Source organism: Narcine bancroftii, chromosome 8, assembly GCF_036971445.1.
Source record: "Narcine bancroftii isolate sNarBan1 chromosome 8, sNarBan1.hap1, whole genome shotgun sequence".
In the NCBI taxonomy this organism is placed as follows: domain Eukaryota; kingdom Metazoa; phylum Chordata; class Chondrichthyes; order Torpediniformes; family Narcinidae; genus Narcine; species Narcine bancroftii.
In genome coordinates, this window is record NC_091476.1 from 102902834 (window position 1) to 102927757 (window position 24924).

Below are 24924 nucleotides of genomic sequence, written 5' to 3' on the forward strand. Positions count from 1 at the left end.
CGGTAAAATCCCAGCAGGGAATATTTAGGGAATTGGACATTTCTTCTAAATTGTTACTTAATCTTTCATTTTATTGGAGTTGGGAAGTTGCTGGTGGTACTGATCCCGAACAAGCTCGAAAATTCCCCCATCACCCTCACTTTGGGCAGTCAAATCAAAGCGATGGCGCAGAGTGATGGACTGGAGCGGCTTCTCCGGTCGCGCTACTAAAGTAAGGCACACACGTGCCAGACTGACTTGATTCAGAGTTCACAATCTTCTTTTATACCCCGCAGGTCTCGGGCTCCACGGGACAGCGCTACTAGAGTGCTTGAAATTAATCCTTGTGAGTGCCCCGCGCCTGCTGGTAGGATACTTAGCAGGGCAACGCGCCGTTCTCCAGCACGCAGTACCGCTCCGTGAGGTGAGTGAGTATTCACCTGTTTGCATTGTTGTTCCGCGCCTGCGCACTCGCTCGGCGCGCGACATCACTCCCATTGAGCCCAAGGCTTGTGGCCTTTTTGAGTTCCTCATCCACTTTGTGTTGCTGACCAACCTACTGAACAGGTTGAAGAAGAGATGACACTTGATCCCAGATTGGGTCAAGGACAAAAAGGATTGTAAATCTGTATCTTAAAGTGCTTTAAACTTTTGAGTTCAGCCACTATTTAATAAATAAGTTTAAAAACTCAAATGATCCAATCAGAAGTCAGTCATCATCTTAAATGTACGCATGCGCAGCGTAGGAATCAGGACGTGACCTGATAAGAAAATGGCGGCATTAGGGAAACTATGCTGGCAGTAAAGAGGAAAGACCTTTAATTTCCATACTCTTTTGCACTCAGAAAACCAGAGATTTAGCCTGCTTTTCTTTGAGTGAAGCTCCAAATTGGAGCCATGTCCGATGATACAGCGAACGGCGTGCGGGTGAGTAAAACACCAACTTTTCGGGGAACAAGGTCGAAATGCACGCCGGAAATCCCGCCCCGAAGCGTTGATTGGCTGGATGGTGGCCGGGTGATTGCTTGGGGATGCACAGGTATTGGCATTTGCGGCTGAGTTGGAGCACCCGACGGGTCGGGCCGCTCGAGTAGGGCAAAAGAAATGCCGACGTTTCCTCTTGAAGGTGTCGGCCCGAACCGTCGACCATTTTTGTTTTCTCCCACTGATGTAACTTGCTATGCTGAGCACCTCCTTGTTAATACACAAAAGTGCTGGAGAAACTCAGCAAGTCCCTCAACGTCTACGATCTCTAGTTCCTCCTTGTGGTTCAGTTGGTGCTCGGGTAGATGTCCATCTTTGCAGAACTCTCCTGGAAATGTCACTAGTATTCATTCAAAAGTTGCTCTGATCTCGTCCAATTCAGGCACTGCTCTCTTTCCTGTGCACATACCATTGCATTGATCTGTGTCCGGACCACGTGTCCAAAACAGGTTTGTCCTACCCCTCACCTCGAACTGGTGGGTCTTTGCTGCCTCTCGCTATTGCTCTTTACTCCCTTTCTCTTTCCCTTGCCTGTCATCTTCTTTCTCTTCTACTCTTCCTGAGTCCTTTACTGACATTTACGTGAAACTGCCACTTTCTCATTGTCCCAGTTTTCCCCCACATACCAAAGACGTGCAGGTTGATAGATTAATTATTTTAAATTGCTGCTGCTGAGTGGTAGAACCTGGAAGGGAAGGGGAAGTATTAATGAGAAAATGAAAGATTAAAAAAAAAGACATTTGATAGGCTAATCCAGAGGATGCAGATGCATGAGATTAATGCTGCAAAGTTTCAATGAAACCTTTTGTTCACAAATCTCCTAGTGCAGAACCACCCAAAGTCACTGATGCATTTTTATATTTTCTAATGACAAAATAATTCATTCCTTCCTGTTTTTTCCCCCATGTTTCTTAGCCATTGTCATTTTCTGTAATTCCTATGTCACATCTGGTGTTCCATAGAAGAATTATCGTGATAACCAATTGGGGCCGAAAACTGTTTGAGTCATTGTAAGGGGTGGTTCTTTTGCATGGATAAATGCATCAACTTTGCTAGAATTTCCAGTGGTTCAACTTTATCCCTTGAGACTTTAGTGAAGAAAAATTGTAAAAGATGTCAAATGACTGGGTAAGTTGATGCTTAGCGTAAGATACAAGTGTAATAGAAATATCATATGTGTTTAGAGAGTGGAATGGTATTGTAGAAAGATGAATAGTGGAAGTCAAACACTAATTCTTGGGCTAGGGATGTTGAGCACAATACTTAAAATTTTTAAACAGCACGCTTCTTCCATGTTTAAAAAAAAATGGAGAAGATTGGCATTTGTGTATTGTTAGCTGTACAATGTACAGCTTGAAGTTTCTGATCTAATGTTTTATAAAATTCATTTTTTAATCTAAGAGCTGAATCACCAATAATTGTCACAAAGTTGAGGTAATTTCATGGAAAATGGACAGTAAGCAAATTTGGAAGAAAGCAAGGTTTGGGAATATTTGTATTCAGTAAGAGGGATGGAAAAATGGACTGAGGAATACAAATGCTAAATATTTGCAAATGGATTATAATAAAGTATCTTCTTCCAGAAAAGATCCAAAGCCAGGAGGTATTGATTTAAAGTTGCTTAAGTATGGGTTGACTTGCCTGAAAAGCGCACAAAACAAAGCTTTTTACTGTATCTTGGAACCTAAACAGTTTGATAGAGGGAAAGTTGGGGAATATGAAGTTTGCAATTTGAAAGGGTGACAGAAATGCTAAAACCCACAAGATCATGGAAAATTAACTAGAAAGTGATGTAACTGGATAGCTTGCCTTAGTAGGGTTGATTAGAGTACAAACATTGGTCAGCATTTTAAAAACTCAACTGCTCCAAATAATGTTGAAGGATTTTGAGGGTAGGCAGAGTCTTGCTTCTGCAATATTGCTTCTGAAAGATCAAAAGCATTAACACAAAGTTTAAAAGACAATTACCCTTCTGCCGATTCCATCATAAGAATTAAAATATTTTATTGAAGAATGAGTTTAGGAGGGAAGAAAACATCTCTGTGCAGAGAATGGAAGGATAAAGTTATTTGTCTTTTTGCACACAAGTCGCACACTGGCTTCTTCCGCTCCTTACAATGGAGTGGAAGCAAATAATCCTAAGAGAATGCCTAGAAGAATAATAAGTAAATATCATCATTAATTCTGATGTATCAGCTACTTTGAACAAGCTTGTCACATTCAAATGAAACAGTCCTAGAGAACTGTTATGTGGTGGCCAATCCTTCGCCATGGGTTATTTTGGGTCTAATCAATCATTAATGCATTATGGCTGCACCATGTACACAATATACTGCATAACGTGCCAAGGCTGCCTTGAGCACTTCTCAAGCCCTCAACTTCCAAGACCTAGAAGGTCAAAGGGTAGCAAGTGCATGTGAAGGCAGCCCTCCAAGTGAGACACTATATTGATTTGGAAATATTTTGCAATTCTTTCTCTCTGCAGTAGAATTTCCCATCATTGCAATTTAAGAGTTATTAGGAACAGGTGATAAATGCTGATTTTTTTTTTGCAAGCAATTCTCACCCCCTCCAAATGAATAGTTTCAAACCTCATTTGAAACAAGGGATTATAAGGGACCTGTGGCATTAAATTGACTGTGCATTAATGGGTTTTTTTTTGCCATAAACAGCTGAAGTGATTATAAAACATTTTTTATTAGCAATTGATTAATTTTAGATTATAATCTATTGCAGTGGTGTAATGTGCAATGCTATTTTTAATAACCTTAAATAAGCAATGAAATTGGGCAAAATAAAGAAAAAACACTTTGTTTTGAGTTATCCTCCAATTGTACATAAGGAAATGGATTCTGTTTAATGTCTGATCAAAAAAGCCTACTCTAGCTTCTGCATTCCAGTCTGGAAAATAATTTAAACCAAGCTAATTAATTGAGGAAAGATTGAGAAGTACTTAATAAAGCAGATCTGGATGGGGCCAGAGTCAACCAAATGACAGTAAAACACCATGGTGGTTATTTTTGCATTGGGGATTGTTGAGGCTTCTGTGGAAGATGAGGTATGTGGGGCATCCAGTCTCAACATATTTCTGTACTTCGGGAATTATTTATTGCAAGTATTCCAACAGTTTTGAATGAGTTGGAGAATACTTGCTTAGTTGAAGTATCCTGATCATGGAATAATAATCTTTAATAGTTTTATATTATTCCTGCTTGAAAATACCAGAGTCCAAATATAATTAATTTAAACTTGTTTTATTGCCAATACAAAAGTCTGCCTTAGGAGTTGCAGTGGATTGATGACGAGGACTAATCCTGATTGAGACAGAAATTACTGAGACACAATAATGCACAGTGGAAATTACATTATTGTCAGATCAGAAACCAACTTCTGCCTTATTAAAATAAATTCATAATCTACTATTTATAAAGTACATGCCTACATATAGTTTTGTTTAGGCACCATTCGTTCTCAGTGTTATGCATTGAAAATTCCCATGACGATTAAGTCTAAAATGTATAACTTGAGAGATGTCCAGCAAAATTTGTTTGTCCCAAATTTTTATTCTAGTGTGATTTAAAGTTAATTATTTTTAAAACATTATACACATGTTCATTTTAAATGTCTGCCTTTCACTCATCAACTCTAACAAATTACGTTTTGTTATCACAATGTCAAGAAGAATTCTTCCAGAATCATCAGCGTTGGAACAAGAAAGAGCCAAGTAGGTTGTTTCTTTATTTTCCAAAGCTTCCCTACAAACTTTGCTTAAATTCTTGTGTTTTTATTATTTTCTCTTTTTAATTTTCCTAAATGTTGAAATGCATGTCTTCAAATACATTGGGCTTGTCTTGTAATCTGACTATATGGCTTTTGGTCAAGCTGTTTCCAGTTTAGCTGTGTAATTTACACCAGTATCTCATATGGGGCTGGGCAGGGCATTTCCATTCAAACTGTTACTTATCCATATCTACAGAATTGCATCGGTTTGTGGCTGAGTCACTGGAGGGAGAATTCGGGGAGATTAAGATTAAACCAAAGGGAGGGACAGGTGGACCATGCAGATTAGTCTTTGTTCTACACATTTGCAACTCTGTAAGGAGACAATTAAATTTCAGCAACATTGTTTTGCAGCTATAGACACATTAGACTTCTTCAGGTACATTCTACGCTAAGAATGCGCCTGAAGAAACAGAAGCGACTCTTTAAATTGCCGTTCAGGTGGCAGCGTTTAAAGCGCAACGCTGGCCACTGGAAGGACTCAGCTGCACAGGATGCGGCTCTGAGCACACTCCGTCTCTTGCCCCAGTGTCAGCTGTGATCAACAGCCTGACCCTTTAACATCCACTTTCAGCCAGCTGCATTCAGGTGGCTGGGGGAGCCACTGAGCTGATTATCCCTCTTGGAGGAAGGTTATGTAGCTCGCCTCAAGAGCGCCTCCTGCACATTCAGGTGGCCTCAAAACAGCCGCATATTGCCTACACATGCGGGTTTATGTGCGGGGCAATTGACCACTTGAAAGTCCCTGTTAATTCTCTAAGCTTATTGGTGTTGATAGGTGCAGGATTCTTTCCCTATCAGCTGTATGTGATATGAAAGTGACCAATGTGCTCCAGCACAAGCTGGACTCAAAATAACCCAGGGCTAAGGATTGGCCACCACATAACAGCTTTCTAGGACTGTTTCATTTGAATGTGACAAGCTTGTTCAAAGTAGCTTCATATCTGCCAAATTTCATTTCTTTTTCATTTTAAATGCCTCTTAGAATCACCTTTTTGTCATCAGGAATCAACCAAAATGTTTTCAAGCAAAGTGAATAGTTGAAGATCATAATTTTTCTTGTCTTACTGGAAAAAATGTAGTACAACTTCAGCATCAAGCTTGTTACTTTGCATTGTTCATTTGAAATGGGCAACTCCAGCAAGTCCTGTATTTTGTCCATAACTATATGTAATAAAGTTTTTTTTATTATGCTGGAGCTTGACCTGGGAGGAGTATGTAGGAGTTATTTCCAGGGTTGAATCCAACTTGTAGAGAAATGAGCTTGATCTCAGTCAAATTATCATTGTGGATTGTTTCCAGCCACCAAAATAACTGTTAGAATATAATTAAACAGAATTTTCATCTTCTATCATTATATTGTTTTCTCTTTGTACACAGTGTGCTTTAGATCAGCCATGTCTTGATTTGATTTTTGCAGCTTGCACGGACCCAGACTGGCACTGTGGTCGACCTGCTGAAGGAACAGTATCCACATGCGCAACTTGAAATTGGTACGTATAAGCTGCTTTGGGGATGAAGGCCAAATCAGGTTAAGCAGGTATGAAAGAACTATAAATTCACAATTGTTTTTCAATAAATACATTGTTAAATTTGGTCAGCCATTTGAACTGGGGAACTTAAAGCTTTGTGCTAATTCTCTATCCTGAATGCTGACCCTTTGTTTCAATGGGCCTTAACTTCTGTGGAATTCATCAAATGCCTTCTGATACATCAATACAAATAATATCTAATTGCATTCCTTCATCAACTTTCTCTTCATATTTATCAATCTGTTTTAAAATTTCCTCAAGACAGGATGTTGGAAGTTAATAGAAGAGTTTGGAGTAAACTGTATCCTTTGATAGCCAAAAATAAATACATTGCTAATTTTGTTGCTGCACTGCATATTGCTTATTTCAAAGGCATTGGATGAATGAGTATATAGGAAAATGTTGTTTAGCATTCAGTGTGATCATGTCTAAAAACATAAGAAAGAGGAGCAGGAATAGACCATCTGCCTACTATGCCATTCAAAAAATCATGGCTGATGTGATGGTGGGCTTGGCTCCACTTGCCAACTGTTCCCAATAATGCTTAGTTTCCCTACTATTTAAAATTCTTTTTGTATTGAATAATGAGGCTGCATCATTTGCTTATCAGTGAGTATGTCCCAATCCTTGTCCCACAGGCATTGTACCTTTTTATTAAATCTGAATCTAATTCAGCAATTGCCTCTTGCTCAGTTGACATTTGCAGAAGAGTTCCATTTCTGCAATGCTCTGCAAATAGACAAATTCCTAAATTTACTCCTGAAATCCATCAATGCATATTTAGTTATAGAAACCCCAAGTTTTGATGTGGGACAGAGAGAAATTGACATTTTAAAATTTCTTAAACTTCACTAAGAAAACCCTGTAACCTTCTATATTTAACAAAATACAGCATTTATTTGTACAACATCTTGCTGCAATTTAACTCCTGTCCAGGTATCATTCGGTGCTTGACTCTTGCAATCTGTCTGCACTAGATGTAGCCTGACCACATTTTTGTAGGCCTGCAATATACACTTTCTTCTTGTTTTCTTTGTGGTCATTCCCTTATCTAAATCTTTGCAGCTGTTTTTGTATTTCTTCTTTTAAACTTTTTCTTAAACTTCATCACATGACTAGTAAGTGGTGATCCTAATTCTAAATGCAACTTCTTTTTCCCCTTGTGTACAATCCCCACCTGAGGGAAGAGTTTATTTGAAATTTCTCACTGAATCTCCTGACCATTTTGTTTGCCTTCTTCAAGTCATTGTGCTACTATTTGTATTCAAGGGAATGCAAGCTAGATGTATGCAACCCTTAATCATAGGTAAATAATAATATATAATTAAAACCAGAGCTCTAACCAAGGTATTCAAATTCTGATACAATTCCACCATGTAGAAACTGCCAGCAGCAGCTCAGTTCCCTCTCGGGTCTGAAGTACAAATATCAAGTTTCGCACTAGTGCAGAACTGGGATTGTGATCCATGGTCAGAATTGGCATCTTTTGGACAAGACCACGTACCTCTTGGTGGAAAAAAAATTTATATAATGCCATCTTGAAGAGCAGGGGATGACGTTTTGTGCTTTGACCAATATTTGCCACTCAATAAATATTACTGGAACAAATTAAGTCAAAATTGTCCTTTTGCTGTGCATACTCTGCTGTACAAAAGTCCTGTAACATTTTTCTCTATTGCAATCTTAGGAACACGAGGTTTTGCATTAGCTGTTAAAGCACTGTTGGATGTCCTAAAGTCATGAAAGATGTCCGTAGTTAATAAGAGTCGTGACGGACCTAGAGGACCCAAACCCCAGCAGCAATAGAAATTTACCAAGACAAATGGTTACTTAAACAAAAGTTACTTTTAATTTTCTTTAAACGTAAAAACAGGATCAAACTTTAACTTGTTACTATAAACTTAATCCCCTTCTAATTCTTAAGTACATGTGTATGTAATGTGCGTGTAAAGTTCTTTGATTCACAGTCCAACCTCACCTCTCTCTCCTTCAAGTTCACCAGTATCAGGCAATTCTTATACTATGCACAGGATTTAACACACATGACTCTTCACCAGGCTTTGGTGCTTGAAAGGTAAATGATTACTGCTCAGGAAGGTTCTTGTTGGTCCCCTCCTCACCCCCCACCTTGCAACCACATGACCTTCCTAAAACAGCACACTCCACCAAAACAGTTTGCTGACTCCCAAAATCAATTCGTGAGCAATCTTGTCAGTTTCCTGAGATGGGCCCTTCCATTTGTACCTCATTGTGAAAATCTCCAACACAGGAGTCTATCGTCTTTGCAGACTTGTAGGCACTACCTTATGCATAACTCTTGGATTTTAAAATTAGATCTGTTTTGAAGTGTTTGTATCTGTTTGTGACCTATCTAAACCCCACAACCTATCTTCCAAAATTATCTATACATAATATAAAATATAACATAATCTGTCAGTGTAGTTGTTACTTTATAGTTATTATTACTTCAACAATCTTTCCCATGATTAACTATTCATAGAATTACAACAATGCATGAGAGATGACTATCAAAGATATTTTAATTAATTGCAAGGACAGTTGCCATGATGCAAAATAGCAAAAAAAAATACAATTTTAATTTAATCCATGGAGCCAACAAAGTATATAAAGTGTTATAAATTTTAAAAAGGAATAAAATGTTCATTGAAGAATAGATTGTATTCATGTGTACCTTTCATTTTGGCTTAAAGCGTATAGAATCAACCTTTTTATTTAAATACAATTTTGAAATACTGTGATGTACAATCTGATTTAATGCTATGTTCCATTGCTACAGTTGCCATGACAACAACGGGAGACAAAATTCTGGACACTGCTCTTTCAAAGGTACTTTATATTGTTTTGTCTTTTCTGTCCTACTTTGCTGAAACATAAAGTATATGTTCTGAATACATTTGAAAGAACATTGCAGAAAAAGCCTTATTCTGTATTGACTTTACCTTATGCGGGAATAAATTCCCTTGGTAGTCCACTACTTTAGCTAATTATTCCTCAAAAACGTGACCAATACACTGCAAATAAAGTGAGATTTTGAAATATTTATTTATTGTCAACAAGGACCAAAATATGCCAATTACAGTATCTTTTGGCGTAAAAGACGACCCTTGAAGCACCCAAAAACGGGTTGTCTTATAGGTCAGATACAAAAATGTGACCTTAAAATTCTACTCAAAATACCACTCCTTTGGTTTTATAACCCATTTAGACGCCACCCTACAACAGTTTTTTTAAGATACTGATACATTAGAAAGAATTTAAAAAAAAAACATTTAAAATCTTTCAAAATCACTGTCAACGACTGAGGTGAAGAACTTGGCAAGCATGTCCAGAGTCTCAGGTTTACAATGTCATTATATGGGCCTGAATCTGATGAGTCGGCTTTGTCGCTGTCGTATAATAAACTGCTGATAACTTTATGATTAAGATCTTTTGGTAGTCTCTCAGCAATTTTTGTCATATCACCAGATTTTTCCTGTTCATGAAATAGCTGCACCAGCCTACTGTACCTTTAAAATCTCCACTGTGCTTTGGGGTTTGACCTTGCCACTTCAGATCATATACTCTTTTATTTCTTGTGACTAAGTAGCAATCTTGCCTCTGTTTTAGTACCCCTTCCGCAATGTGATCTCCCCCCACCCCCCCCCCCCACCCCCACCAATCTCTGGCTAATAAATGTCATCGAACATTGTTTCTTTGGCATTTTTCTTAAAACATTTTTTCTTCACTCTCTCATTCTTCTCAGTTATCTCAAATGTCCTTGTAGCAGCAGCACAGTTGGTCGATTCCTTGGCCACTTCGATGACTTTTAACTTAAAACTTGCTTCATTTCACTGGAGGCTCCATGATAACATCCACCTTCCGGCCACACCCAGCAACTCCGTCATCATGCATTTTTTTGGTGGGGGGGGGGGTGTCTTATACACTCAGATATATGATAAAAACCGTGAAATTCAGTCTGAAGTTGGGGACCTGTCTTGTTTGAAGGTAGTCTTGTATTTAAAATGAACCTTGTGTAGCAGCTCACTCCACGGGCCGACACAGCAAACAGTTGTTGAACTCTCCAATCAGGCATACAGCATATCAGATGAGATGCCTGCAGGAATAGCAGTTGAATCGGCCAATCACAGCCAGCAGATTGCAGGGGGTCCAATCTGGGCATGCACATCCGGGACAACCAATTAGCAGCTGACCTTGCTCAAGCCACGCCCCAGTGGTGACATGGCCGGTTGCCTATAAAAGGCAGAGCTGCAACCCAATAAAGTTAGAGTTGATTACACTCCTTGGTGTGCAAATTGTCTTTTTACCTCTAGCTATAACTGTAGAGACCCTGCTACACTTGCATCTTTTCTCCTAATCTCTGTTTAGTAATTAAAGACTTGTGGAAATGAGACCAGAGAGAAGGGATAAGGTGATGTGTAAAGGAAATAATATTTCACTGTTGTTTAATTTCTACATTTGTTAGATTGGTGAGAAGAGTCTGTTCACAAAGGAGCTGGAAACTGCATTGGAGAAGAATGAGTAAGAATTTCTAGATGGCTCTATCTCTTGACATTCAAAAAAAAGAACTTTATAAATCCATTCACTGTGGTGCAGGGGGTAGTACTCTGGCTTCTGAGCTAAAATTCTGCTTTGAGTATCACTCCAAAAGATGGCAAAATCTATGATGACCTATGCAGTGCTGGATGAAGTTCACTGCCCTCTAAATGGACTGTAAAAAGATTCCATGGCATAACTTTGAAGAGGAACAGGGAGTTTCCACAGTGTAATTTAGCCAATGTTAAAGTAAACTTGTTTCATAAAAAATCAAGGCCTCTCAAGCTGGTATGTTCTGTTTTCTGAAACGTGTTCATTGTTGTAATATGAAATGCCTTACAATCAAGTTGCTCACTGAAAAGCCAACAATGAAATAATGGTAGATATTGTATGTTGGTCAGTTGAAACATGCCACTTTTTGAAGGAGTAGGCTCTTGAATGAGAAACCCATTTCCCCTCAACAGTATATGTGCGTCCAGCAGTATCAGTCAGTCGTTCTTTGAAGCTGTCTTGTATTTTATGCTATACGTCTGGGGTGGGAGGGCAAATATGTCCTGATTTACTCTGGTTTTCCCATTCTCCCTTTTTATGATGAGTATTTCTTGTTAATGTTTTGTGTGTATACTTTTGTACCTGGGATCTCTATATTCCACATTCTGTTCCTCCACTGCAGGGTTGATTTGGTTGTTCACTCTCTGAAAGATCTGCCTACAGCACTCCCTCCTGGATTTACAATTGGTGCCATCTGCAAGTGAGTGCCTTCTGAGAGGGTTCATTATGATTCATGTACTTCAATGAAGCAAATCCCTACTCTGATTTAACTTGGTGGGATTTTGATGGAACAGCAAAGTAATCTTGTATGTTCCCATTTCTCAGTACATTGCTCTGGGCATTTCATTTCCTGGATGATGAAAATAATAATTCATGCGAAAGCTGTGGAGGGGAACTTGTCACCGTTTTACCATGATCATTACCACTGTCCGGTGCCTTTATTTTCTCTGATACCTCATTTTGATATGAATGACAGGCCCCAACTTTGAGGTTGAATCACACTCAGCACACCAACTAGGTTGATAACTACAGTTGTCTTATTACAGGCGTGAAATTCCTTATGATGCTGTTGTTATGCATCCAAGTCATGTGGGGAAATCCCTTGGTATGCTGGCTGAGAGAAGGTAAGGTAGTGATTCAGATATGCACTTCATTACTGGTGTCAGAAATTGCAGTTTATTGACAAATTTCTTCATCAAAAATTGGACAGAAATGGAGCCAGCTGTCTCAAAACTTGAATTTCAATTTGAAACAAAACTTTGGTTAATGCCCTCCAAGCAAATTTAGTCTTGTATTATCCAGTTGTAAATACAACTAATTTCAAGAGGGATTGTCCCTTGCTGTTCTGTTAAAATGTGAAACTTCATCAGTGATTGAGTGGGTGAATACATTATACTCATTCCAACTGCTGTTATGATCTCAAGGTTTGGTTCATTGGAACTTCTAAACTACTGTACTATGAGGAAAGAACAACATTTACAAGCTTGTGGTATGAGAAGCTGTGGTGGGGGAAGATCCAGATAATTCTTTTGAAATCTGCTTGTAATGAGATTGAAAGGAAGACCTTGTGTGATGGATTGTATACAAAGTTAAAGGGACATTTTCAGGGCAGTGTTTTCACTTTTCTAATGTGTCTCTTCAGCGTGGTTGGCACGAGTTCCTTGCGTCGAGCAGCACAGCTGAAAAGGCGATTTCCTCACCTGGAGTTCAAGGATATTGTATACTTTTATTTCTGTTTAAAGGCATAACAATAGAATTTTACAGAACTGCTTGAGTCCACCTTGAAAGTACAAGGTTTGTAGTAAGCAAGTGAGCATGTACACAATATGAGCTCAATTGGCCACATTTTTTAAATTCTTGTTTTAAAATTGAAAGCACTGCTTGACTTCAAGCTGTGAAAGTTGCCTGAGAGCAAATTACTCATCACTCTAGATGTGGGTCTCATGAAGCTGCAAAATTGCAGAACCTGCTGGAGGATTCAGCAGGTCAGACTATATTCAAGCATGTAATGGTCAGTCAATGTTTTGGGTCTGGACCCTTTATCAAGACTACAAGAAAGATGATGATGTTGCATCTTAAGGGGGAAAGAACCTAGGGGATGAATAGAATAGGTGTTGAGGGATAGAAAAACCATTGGGAGGAGGGGGAGAATTTCAGTACTCTTTACCACAATTCTCAGACCCATTAAGGGTAAATAAAATACTAAAATTTGAAAAGGTAATGTTCATTCTGTTTTAAAATTTTCCAGAGAGAATATGATGTATTCCTCAAGTTTGCTTGACTTCCCCATGACCTCATTGAACATTTACACTCTGGTTAAAACACAAGCTGCAAACAGCCCCCCACCCAATTCCCGCAACATGTTGCCCTTGTCCATTGAGCACTGAATATTACAGTAATGACAAAGAACAAAATAGTTTTGAGACTGACTTGGTCTTGACACGAATTTTCTCATGGTGATAAATGTAATGAAGCTGATAGTCATGTTGTAAGCTCCATGTGGAGTTACTTAAATCTGCCAGGAAATTGTTGAGGACCCCTACCACTCCTACTCCTGGCAACTCGTACTATTGCTCCCCTACCACCCCACACACAGCATCTTTCAACTGCTCCTGTCAGGAAAAAAATACAGGAGCATCAGAGTCAGCTCCATCAGGCTGAGAAACTGCTGCTTCCTGCAGGTAGTAAGAATGCTGAGTGACCAAAAGAATTGCTCACACTAACCATCTGAGTCTTTTAATATTTACTGAACAATATTTATTATGGGTATTAGAAGGAACATAGATTGATATGTAGTCAGGAACCAAAATGTGGCTGGACTATTAAGTGCTAGAGATTTAAGTGGTGTTGCCCAAAGCAAGTGAGATTGTATAAACCCCCAGGGTGTTTGTTTCCTTAACAATTTTGATTGCAGCGTGGCAATTTGAACACAAGGTTAAAGAAACTCGATGAAAAGGGTGATTTCAGTGCCATTGTATTGGCAGCTGCTGGTCTACGGAGAATGGGTTGGGAGAATCGGATCAATCAGGTATGGCTTTTAGTAACCTGTGGTGCACTGATCTGAGAAACCATGCTTGTCGGGAAGCCTTTGCATAAAGCATCTGCAATACTTTTAATGTCATTTTTGCATCTAAGCTCGTAGGTCTCTGAAGCCCAGTGGGTGATTTGCTTAGTAGTACAATAGTTTTTTGAAATGCACTTGTTGGAAAAAGAATGAACCCTTGCAGTGAAGCATGCGAACAGAAGTACCGGACTTAGCAGTATCACTAGGGCAGATCTGAGGCAATGAAATGCAAAAAGAACTGTGTCGGATGATCTCCACATTAAAATTAAAAACTCCCAAGTGCAATTTTTATTCTGGATAGCAGTGTCATTCAGAATCTGTATTTATTGTCACTAAGATCTCACTAAATTTGTGGTTTTGCAACAGCATCATTAGTGCGAACACTTGTATAAATCACATTTCAAAATAAATAAAATGGTGAAAGGAAAAAAAGGTGGTGTCTGTGGTTCATTGTTCATTCAGAAATCTGATAGATGGGAAGATGTCCTTGTGCCACTGAGTGCTTATCTTCACTCCTGTATCTTTTTCCTAATGGTAGCAGAGTTACAAGTGCCTTTCATTTTGGGGGGAGCAGGGTGGGCTTGGGAAATGACAGGCCAAGTGATCTTAATGAGCAAATTATTTTGTCCCACAAACCTGCAACATCCAGCAGAGGTTTACTGAATCATCAGTTTCCAAGTGACAACAAAGTTCCACCTTTTTTTGCAAGCCTTGGGACAGTTTGGAGAGCCAGTGATAGGAAATTTCCATTAATGTCTAAGAAATTTACCTTTGTTGTTGCAATCAAATGTTCAGTTGCTGGAATGCACGTGGCTTTAAAAACTTTTTCCTTGCAGATTCTGGAGCCCGAAGATTGCATGTATGCTGTGGGTCAGGTAAATATACGAGCTCAGTCCAGTCATTTGTGCAGAATAAATTTTTCTAATATTCAGTTGCTGTTAACCTTGTGTTGCTATTTGGTTCTAGGGAGCCCTGGGTGTTGAAGTGCGGGTGAATGACTCAGAAATCCTGGAAATGGTTTCTGCTCTTAATGACACAGAAACAGTTCTTCGCTGCATTGCTGAGCGTTCATTTATGAAAAACCTGGTAAAGTTTAAGATAAATGAAATTCTCCTAGTTAGTGTTCTTGGTCCTGATAGTTTCTACATTGCAGATTTGCAGAATGGCCCTATCTAGTTATGGGTAAAAGTGGCAGCTGGGACCTACTCACTGAATCATGAAATGCTGGGAATTTAAAAAAAAAACCAATGCACTTGGTACCCAAAATATTACACTGCCCTTTCTATATTTTTGCTTTGTGGACCAGCTGTGCTGTTTTTGCTATGTGCTCTGACTTTATCAGTTGAAGACAGCACAAGTGTTGAAATATAATCCAATTGGTCTTCTGCATTATTGGTGTGGGACTAGAATCAGATACTGTCCCAGACAAGATAATGTCAGAAGATTTTCTTATCAATGGGAAATTAATGTCAGTTGATGTATACAGCAATCCATAACTTTATGATAATTTTTATTGATAACTTTTCAATTCCAGATTCTTGAAACTGAATTCAGATTTCCAATCTGCCCCAGATCTGGACTTGTTCAATAACAGAATTGCAACACTGACATGCCTGACTGAAATGGTTATGGGCTAGGAGCTGAAGGGGGTTAATGGTAATGGTTTATTACCATTGGACCTGATCCTTGTGCTCTGTGTGATTGAGTATTGCTTTGTTTTCCTTTCCCATGCCCCCATTCCATTTTTAATTATGCCACCATCATCCACTGGGCCATTTGCCTTGGATCAGGTGATGAATGATGCAGTAATTCCTTTTAACAAAGCTAATGTTACAATTGGGGGGCTAAACCAGATATTTTCATTGCTGCAATTGTTTTTTTTTGTATATGTAATTTGGGATTGTCCTCGCGTTTGAATCTTGTTTCTGTTGTATAGCTTTGAAATGGGAGTTGGCATAGAGTTACAGGATATGTTAGAATAGTTATGGATAAAAGAGAGATTGTGGGGATTTAGTTTGGGTTATTCTTCACAAATAGTAACGCTTCACAAAAGACATCTCATTTAAAATGCAAGAGCTTTGCTGAAGCTAGATGGATGACTTTGCAGAAGCAATGAAGAATGATGATCTATTGAGTATGGGCAATAAAGTCCAGGCTCAGAGATTCTGATGAGATCTTTTGAAGATTGAGTTTGGAGCCCTGGAAGAAGTTGTATGGTTTTGCAAGTAGAGAGGAAAAACAAACAGATGATTTCTCTTTTGAAGTCGGTTCTACAGAAGCAGTTGAGGCTTGTAAAACCATACTTGTTGAAAAACCCCATTTGAAGACAGGTTGTGAGTTCTGAGTTTAGCCTGTTCAAAACCCTTGTCCTTACTAGAGGAAATGGCTGGCTCTGTGGTGCTTCACCAGAGATAAGGGAAACAAGAGGAACTCTGGTCAACTGGAAGAAGAGGTTATCATTTGGAAAACCCATGACGGGGCAGGTTTCTTCAGCAAGACACTAAAGTGACTGATTGGACACATACCAACTGATTTTCTCCAACAAGCAACAAATCTCCCTGAAACCAACAAGAACCTTCCTGAGCAGTAACCATTTAACTTTAAGCACCAGAGTCTGGTGGAAATTATAAATGTTGAATTCTGTGCACAGTATGACAATTCCCTGATACCGGTAAACTTGGAGAAGTGAAAAGTGAATGATTGGACAGCGAATCAGAACTTTTCTGAACATGTAAACATTACATACACATGTGCTTAGAATTAGAAGGGGGTTGTTAATAATTTAAAGATTGGTCCTGTTATATTTAAAGAAAATTAAGTTTTGGTGAATTTCTATTGCTGTTGGGTTTTGGAGTTCTCTGGGCTCATAACAATAGAATCTAATCAGCTCTTTATTACATGTTCTCTACAGGAGGGAGGTTGCAGTGTGCCTGTTGCTGTTCACAGTGTCATTAATCAAAACCAGGTACTTTAACATATTTTATGACTTTTTATTTGTGCTTAATTTAAATCCACTTTTTGATTCTCTAAATCTTGTAATTCCAGCTCTACCTCACAGGGGCTGTCTACAGTCTTGATGGATCTGACAGCTTAAAAGATACAATGCAAACAAGTGTCTCCACTCAAACACAGGTGCATTTACAATCTCAACTGACTCTTCAGTACAAATACCTGGGAATACCTCCAAATGTGCTGTTGGACGAGAGTGGGGTGTGTGGAGGTATAGAGGCGGAGTGTATTGGGAATGAATCTAGAATCCAAAGTATGGAAGGATCATGGATTGATATGTAACCATGGACCAAAATGTGGCTGGAATACTAAGTGCTTGAGATTTGAGTGGTGTTGCCCAGAACAAATAAAATTGTAGGATAAAGTGTGGAGAACCTTGAGATGCAGATTTTTTTTCTCTGGAGGGTAGAAGATTGAGGGGGGGGGGGGGATTTGATGGAGGTGTTCAAGATTTTAAAAGGGACAGAGAGAGTCAGAGGCTTTTTCAATTAAGAGTGGGGGATATTCAAACCAGAGGCCATGGTTTGAGATTGCAGGGGGAAAATTGAGGGGAAATTGCTTCACACAAAGGGGATGTGGAATAAGCTTCCATCAGAGGTGGTTGAAGCAAGGATGTTCTTTACATTTAAGGAAAGACTGGATAATTACATGGAGGGGAGAGGATTGGCGGGGTATGGACCAGGTGCTGGTCAGAGGGACGAGGAGGGTGGGGATTTGTTCTGGCATGGACTCGTAGGGCCAAACTGGCCTGTTCTGTGCTGTATATGGTGATAATCTGTATTGGTTTCTCTTTCTCAGCCTCTTGCATTTCATTGGCTGATTATGGGCTGCCTCACAAAATTATCTTGCTATTTCTCTGCTTTATTTATTATTGTAATGCCCAAAGCCAGGATGGCATTTTTTTCCATCCCATTTTGTAAATCTACTTTTATCCATCCAACTTGCTGTAGCAACAGATTTGTAAATGTAAATCCCTTGAATGTTTTTTAAATCCTTTGCCCTAATTCCAAGTCCATCACAATAAATTCAAGTTTTACTGTTTTGGAAAATGACCTGTTTTTGCTTTGCATTTTGTCCAGAATGCTTAGCATGGGTTGGATGTGGGCTAAGCTTCCATGTCATGTTAGCATACTCCAGTTCTGGATAAAAAGGAATCTGATTGGCTCAGTGAGATGTCTTTGTGCATACATGTAGCACATTTTCACACTTGCATGTTTCAAAGTGCTTCCTAATTGTGAAATAGTCGGCATTGTAATTGAGTATGGCTGACATTTATAGGAGGAAGTCCCACAAATGTAGGCGATAGATGAGCAAATTTTAAATTTTTTTAAAAAGAGATGGCTGCTGAGAAAGGAATACCCAAATGTCAACCCCAATATCTGCAGATGTTCTTTAATTGTTGAAAAAAGGTGGTGTTGGTCAAGGCTCTTGGAATATCCTCCTAGTCTGGCAACCTGAGTTATGGGATCTATTGTCACTTTTTGGTTTGGAGGGAAGGGCCACAAGTGAGGCTATAATGAGGTAGAATGGGAGGAGGTTCACATGAAGCTTTTGTGCAGATGGAGTGATTGAGCTAATTGGCCTGTTTGGTTGTAAATATTCCATGTAATCATTTTATTTTTGCAAGTACCTTGCTTTCAGCTCTGAATATGTTTTGGAGAAATTCTAGGTCTTGAAGCTTTATAGTGTAATATTATAAACTGTTTTCCTTTCAGGATGAAGATTGTAGTATTGCTGATGTTCAACATGTTGGTATAATGGCGAAGAGAATACCACAGAACTCCCAGGAAGCGGCTGAGAAATTAGGAATAGATTTGGCCAATCTATTGCTTAGCAAAGGTGCCAAGGATATCCTAACTGTTGCTAGACAGCTGAATGATTCGAGATAATGCAATGTATTTATCCTAGTGTGTTGTTTAGGCATAATATAAGTAACCAAAGGTAGCAGACAGTATTCCTTTCCTGTGCCTTATATATCATTTGCTTCTGTAAACCTTCAGTTTATCATCCTCTTGCCTTCTAAGCTGCCTCTAATCTAATTCATCTGTTGGCTGGTATCCTGGTTTTTTTAATATGGAAACCATTCCAGTCCTGCTATGACTTGGTACATCTTTCTGTCTCTTTCAATGCAATACACGGTGGGATTTTTAAAAAAAACAAAGTTACAGTATAAAATGGGTTTGTACAAAGGTATATTTGAAATTGGTTATTTTAAATTGTCTGTTAAATTAAATTTGCAAATAGTTTAATTTAACTTTTTTAAGCTGCCTATGCAATTTTATTTTATACTATTGAACAAATTGGGTTTCAGTAGTCTTTCAAATGAATGGGACTGTGAAATTGAATTTGTCCTGATTTTTCCCCTCACCAGTTCAGTATGCCCTATCTAATATTTAATCTTTGCTCAGATGTGTCCCACTATCAATGTTAGCATCACTGCAATACTAGCATTTGAGCACCACTGCTTAAGGCCACTATTGCCCATTTGCCATTGCCTTAGATGTTGGTCAGTAAGCTTCTACAGTTAGTACTACATCCAGCCCATTGCTAATGTTAAATGATCTTGCACCAGATACCTCTTGTACATAGGTGTACTCTCTAAAAGCTTGACTCATTACAACTCTTCCATTCACAATTCCAGGATTCCTTGTGGCATGTGAGTGCTGACTTGTAGAGAGTGTTTTCTGTTTCTGGCCCCCACCCCCAAATGTATATGTGGAGTGCCTTGAAATAACTTGGATTATTGAAGGAGTTGTGAACTATCATTACCTTACTAAGTTCTACTTCTGAGTAGGATAATGATGAGTATATGGGAGAGTGGGATCACTCCCAGAAAGGCAGCTTCTGGCCCAGTATTGCAAAACTAAATTTGACCAATAAATGAAAATCAAAAATCTCCAAGAGCTGGAAATCTGAAATAAAAATGTATTGGAAATGCTTCAGATCAGGCAACATCTGTTTGGGGTGGGGGGAAGAAACCAAAGTTGATCTTTCAGATCAAAGACTTGAGACATGAAAATTGGAACATTGGAGATTGGGTTATCCTTAAAATAGATCCATCCAAACCTCTGCTTAAGTAGGCTGGCCCTTTGGAAGAACTATTTCCAATTGGTGTTATGACCTGTGGCATTTTTGGAATTAGGAATACAGCCAAGTTCCCTGCCTATGTAATCGCTTAAGCATTTGAGTTCTCTAAACTTAAAGCCTATCCTTACAAATTTAATGGCCATAGGGACAAGGTGTCTCACAACCTCCACTCTCCAACTTTCTATCTGGCAATCTGTGTAACCAAATTTGCAATTCTCACACCCCAATCATGAGGCCTAGAATATAAATATTGATAGGGAAATGTTCCAACATAGGTCTTCAACCTGTTAAGGTTAACTATTTCTGATTCCATAGATGTAACCTGACCTGCTGAATGTTTCCAGTGTGAATTAGACTTCAGCTTGATTTTATTTTTTTTACTGGGGAAGATAGCTATGTAAATAATTGTGAAAACTTCAGATGTCTGAAATTCATTCATTATAGATGAATTATTATTGAATGGCAATGCACCAGTTTTTTTGGTCTTCCATCTATCATCTATGCAAGCAATCTTCCCTCTATAGGCTGGGAACCAAAACCTAGTGGTGTCTTCCCATATCTATGATCCAGCATTACTTTAGCTAAGATGAGCCAACACATTGCAGGGATAGACTCCAGTGCTTGCTGGCACAGTTTCTTCCTTATCAGATGGTCATGGTTTGAAGTTCCATGTGAGAGACCAAATCCAGACTCTCTCCCAACTTTTGTTTTGAGACATTGTTTCCAGGCTTTGTCTTCCCTCAGTGCAACCAAAAGGTCGCAAAGCAATGTGGTGATGAAGGGAGGACTTCCTCCATTTCTGACCATCGTATACCTGCTGACAATACCACACTAATTATTTAATCACCCTTCAATTACTGTTTGTAGGAGCTTGCTCTTTGAAAATTGCTTGTTTTCAAGTTGGTTGTAACTAAGGAAGTACTTGATTGACTAAAGTGTTTTAGAATTTCCCAAAGTTGAGAGAGATTCTTTGTGACTGCACTAATAACAGATTAAGTATACCAGACTCTAGTGTTTATTGAAAGTTTGTTCACTTAGAAGGGATACTGTCTGAAAATATATCACAATTGGTTCCCTTAATGTCAGTGATGCTTGGGGCTGGATTATTTGAATTGTATTTTTATAATGCAAGACATTGATGCTTTTCAAAAGTAAACTTAAAAATTCTGAACTTACTGAATTGCTGATAGACAGCATCTGCGCAAGCCTACTGCAATAATTACAAAGTTTGCCTTTTGAAGGGAGTGGGCAAATTGCAAACCAAAACATGAAAACAAGACCCAAACTAAACTTGTTAAATCAGGGTAATGAAGGAGGAATCTGACCAGTGGGTCAATGTCATTATTCTTAAAAGTTGGTTTTCTTTCTAGAATTGGAAGTTTTCAAATAATGAGTGAAAGTTGTTGGCGTTTGTTTTGTTGCTGCTTTGTATTCATTGCCAAGTTTTGCTCTGCTATAGTTCACTATTATAGTGGAGAGAATACTTTTACGTTTAAACCTAAACCTTTCAGTGCCTTCTAAACTCAGATAAGCAGAAATGTTTAAAAGCACACCTATAATTTTTTACTAAATCTCTGGCCCCCTCTCCGCTCATGAGGATTTTTTTTTTTACACACAAGAGAATTCAATAGTGAAAAAATGTTTGAGCAAAAGTGAGTTGTAGATTCCAAGCTCTAACCAGTGCCTGAAGTTACTGAAGTGACAGAGAAAATTCAGAGCAGCCAAGTTTTTCCATTTTGTGCATCAGTTATTTTTAATTAGCATAATCTTAATTTCTCTTTTTGTATGGTGTGTGAAAGAAAATGGGTGCTTATTAAGGGCAGGTAAATCAAATTGTGAATTCTCCATAAATGGGTAATTTGAGAACTAGAAAAATAGGATTTTGGCTTTAAATGGCGTTTGTGACAAAGAATTCTACATATGTGCTGTTGTGTTTAGTTGTCTCAGATGCGATACAAAGTGAAGGCAATCTTAACTTGACGTCACTGGAAACTGACAAGAATTAGAAGTGGTAAAACTGTTCCTTCTGATCCTTTGAGATTCCTTGAGGGGGGCGCTAGACAAAATGGCGACTCTGCCTTACGGTAGACAAAAGCTAAAGAATTTCATGAATATTACATTTTAAAATATGTAGTATGTGACAATAATGGAACCTTTACCTTTACTGCTATGTTATCAGCCTTTTTTAATCGTACAGTACCTTAATATTTCAATGTGCAATTTGGTCAAAGTTGCCATGAGTTGAGCTACAGGATGACTACAGGACAGTATTTGCATTAGTTGTAGCTAGCAGACAATTCTCTTCCCATCTTCCTTGCCCTTCTCAATTCTGTTTGAAACTTGTAATTTTGTGTCCAGTGGTTTGCTTTTATTTGCCTTTCAGCTCTACACAATTGCTCATTGTAGGACTTTGTATGAAAGCCTTAAGAAGATGGTCTTCATTCTTAAACATAATAATGCAAACATTCTCTTAATGGGAGGCATAAATACAAATAAGTAGGACTGTACTCTCAGGGCTTGAATCCCCACAAACTGAATTCTAAAACACATTTATTTTTTTAAAATGGAAGAGTATCTTGCAAAAGGAACCAAAATCCTGCTCTGGAACAGATTTGAAGCAAAATAATGTTTACAGGAAAATTCTTTACTGCAATGTCCTTGATGTTGTAGATTATCTGATGTTGAATTATGAAATATCAAGATTTGCTGCTATGGTCCTTGCAGTAATGTGAAAAATAAAAATAAAAATTCTGAATATTTATGCTTCAAGTGGAGTAAATACAGAACTAATTTGCAATCATTTCTAATACTAAAAACTCCAACTGCAAAACTCTATTTGCACTTATTGTCCTAGTTGCAACTTAATTTTATTTTCCCCCTCTCCTGGTGTAGTGTTCCATAAATACAGCTCTTGCTAACCATTCTTTCTAGACATTTTCAATTGAAGATTTAGCTAGAAAACAATGTACATGTTCCAAGGAGGGTTAACCTAACTTTCAGAATTATGATTAATCTTCCTTTCCAGCCTTCTGCCAATCTCAGGGTTAATATGTATACAAACAATGTCAAATTTGGGATCTTGTCCTCAGTTCCTCTAATCTTGTATTCAATCATTTAGAGTGCAATCATGGAGAGTGCAGGTTACAAGTAAATGGCTTGAGCATAAAGGTGTAAAAAAATATATATATATTTTTCTGCTCGAAAGAAATCGATCTCTTTATTAGAATAAAAGTAGTCTACTTTCACAGAAAACAGACAATGCACATCAGATGCAAGCTTAACTTTTATAAAATAAAAGGAACTTGTTTCTCCAGAGAACTGTACATAGAACACTGTGGGAAAATAAATTGGAGACTGGGTGGAATTTGAGTGGATGCATTTGAGGACACTTAAATCAAACACCTCCAATGTGAGTTATTTTTGCAAAAATATGAAAGTCTGGATTCTTGGAATTTAATGTGCGCTAAGCGATTTTGGTTATTGTGCAATGGTAGTTAAATAGAGTGACTTAAATAAACAAGGGTGAGTGATTTCTGTGCAGAGCTGTGAGTGTTGTCATTAAGGATGCAAGAAGGTAGTTAGCCACAGCATAATATACAGTAAAGCCCCTGGTATCTGGTACCTATGGTACCTAACTAAAACTTATCAGCTGCCTTGTGATCTGCTGATTTCTGCTCACTGGATATGTAATATGCAGGTTTTTTCTTTTTTGCTGGTTACTTAAATTTTACTGTATCTAAGAAAAAATGCAAAATGCTAGTAAGCTGCATTTTCAATTAAATTCCTAACCAGTATGTACTTCAAGCTATTGATCAGGGACCAGTATACAAATCATTCTGATAGAATTTGAGATTACAATAATAAGGTAGTACTGAATGTAGTGGAGGGTTTATGGTGCTAAGGAATATAGGTCCAAGAGTGGAGAAACTGAATTGAATGACTTACTCCCAAAACTACCTGTGCTACAGCATTGGTTCGAGATTCAATTGATCTAGTTCAGTTCCTACCAAACAACTTGGCGGGGCTGCTATTTGGAAGAGACATTCCATCATGTTGGTCAAAGATCTTTCAGATGCAGTTATCAGTAGAAACTTGTTTTATTACACTAATAAACTATGTAAGATTATAAAACCAGGTTTCACTGTTTTTATATATTGATGGGGGACTGAACATGCTCAAGTTTCTCGCAATGGTATTGTACACTTAAACATTAAAATATTGTAGCTTTAACACAAAACATCTGAAGATGCTTAACAGGTGTGCAACCAATATTTAATCAGAATGCAAGGAAATAAGATAAAACAGTATCTTGGTGATAGGGAAAATAACTCAGCTGAGAGTCAGGACAGCCAGTAGGGTTCATCTATAGAAGCCATATGGGTGGAGTTGAGGAACGGGAAAGGTGAGACCACACTGATAGGGCTATATTATGGACAGCCCAATACTTGGAATTGGAGGAGCAAATCTGTATAGAGAGAGAGAGAGAGAATGATGGAAGAAGCAGAAAGTTGTGATAGTGGGAGATTTAACTGGGCCTCCCATACTGTGAAAGGGTTGGATGGCTCGGAGTTTTAGAAAACTTTTCTGAACACATTTCACAATCAATATATAGAGGTACCAATGAGAGAGGGTGCAGTGCTTGGATCTATTAGGGAACAAGATGGGTCAGGTAACATGTATGTATAGGCAAACATTTTGATTCCAGTGTCCATGATGTCATTAGCTTCAAGTTGATTATGGAAAAGGAGGAAAGCCAATTATGTAGAAATAAGAAAGGATCTAGGAAGAGTGAATTGGGATATGTTGTTTTCTGGTAAGGGTGTGTATAGCAAGTTGGGATTAAAGGCAAAGTCAACAGGCATAGTGAGCCCTGATTTTCAAGGG

At 38.4% G+C, this 24924-nt stretch overlaps 1 protein-coding gene across 4 annotated transcripts; it reads left to right on the forward strand.

Annotated features, from left to right (window-relative positions):
* Positions 1-704: 704 nt before the first annotated feature.
* On the forward strand, positions 705-24171 carry hmbsb (hydroxymethylbilane synthase, b). Of its 4 annotated transcripts, none has more exons than XM_069894630.1 (14): positions 705-906; positions 4643-4687; positions 6164-6236; positions 9073-9122; positions 10759-10814; positions 11503-11580; positions 11927-12004; positions 12523-12598; positions 13795-13908; positions 14781-14819; positions 14911-15030; positions 16856-16909; positions 16990-17076; positions 18669-24171. In XM_069894630.1, the coding sequence occupies exons 1-14, from the start codon at positions 877-879 to the stop codon at positions 18840-18842; spliced, it is 1074 nt and encodes a 357-aa protein (XP_069750731.1). In that variant the 5' UTR covers positions 705-876; the 3' UTR covers positions 18843-24171. The 4 variants fall into 4 exon arrangements, with proteins under 4 accessions (XP_069750731.1, XP_069750732.1, XP_069750733.1 ...); XM_069894631.1 differs by having other exon boundaries at positions 4646-4687; XM_069894632.1 differs by lacking the exon at positions 705-906 and adding an exon at positions 1855-2091.
* The last annotated feature ends 753 nt before the right edge of the window (positions 24172-24924 follow it).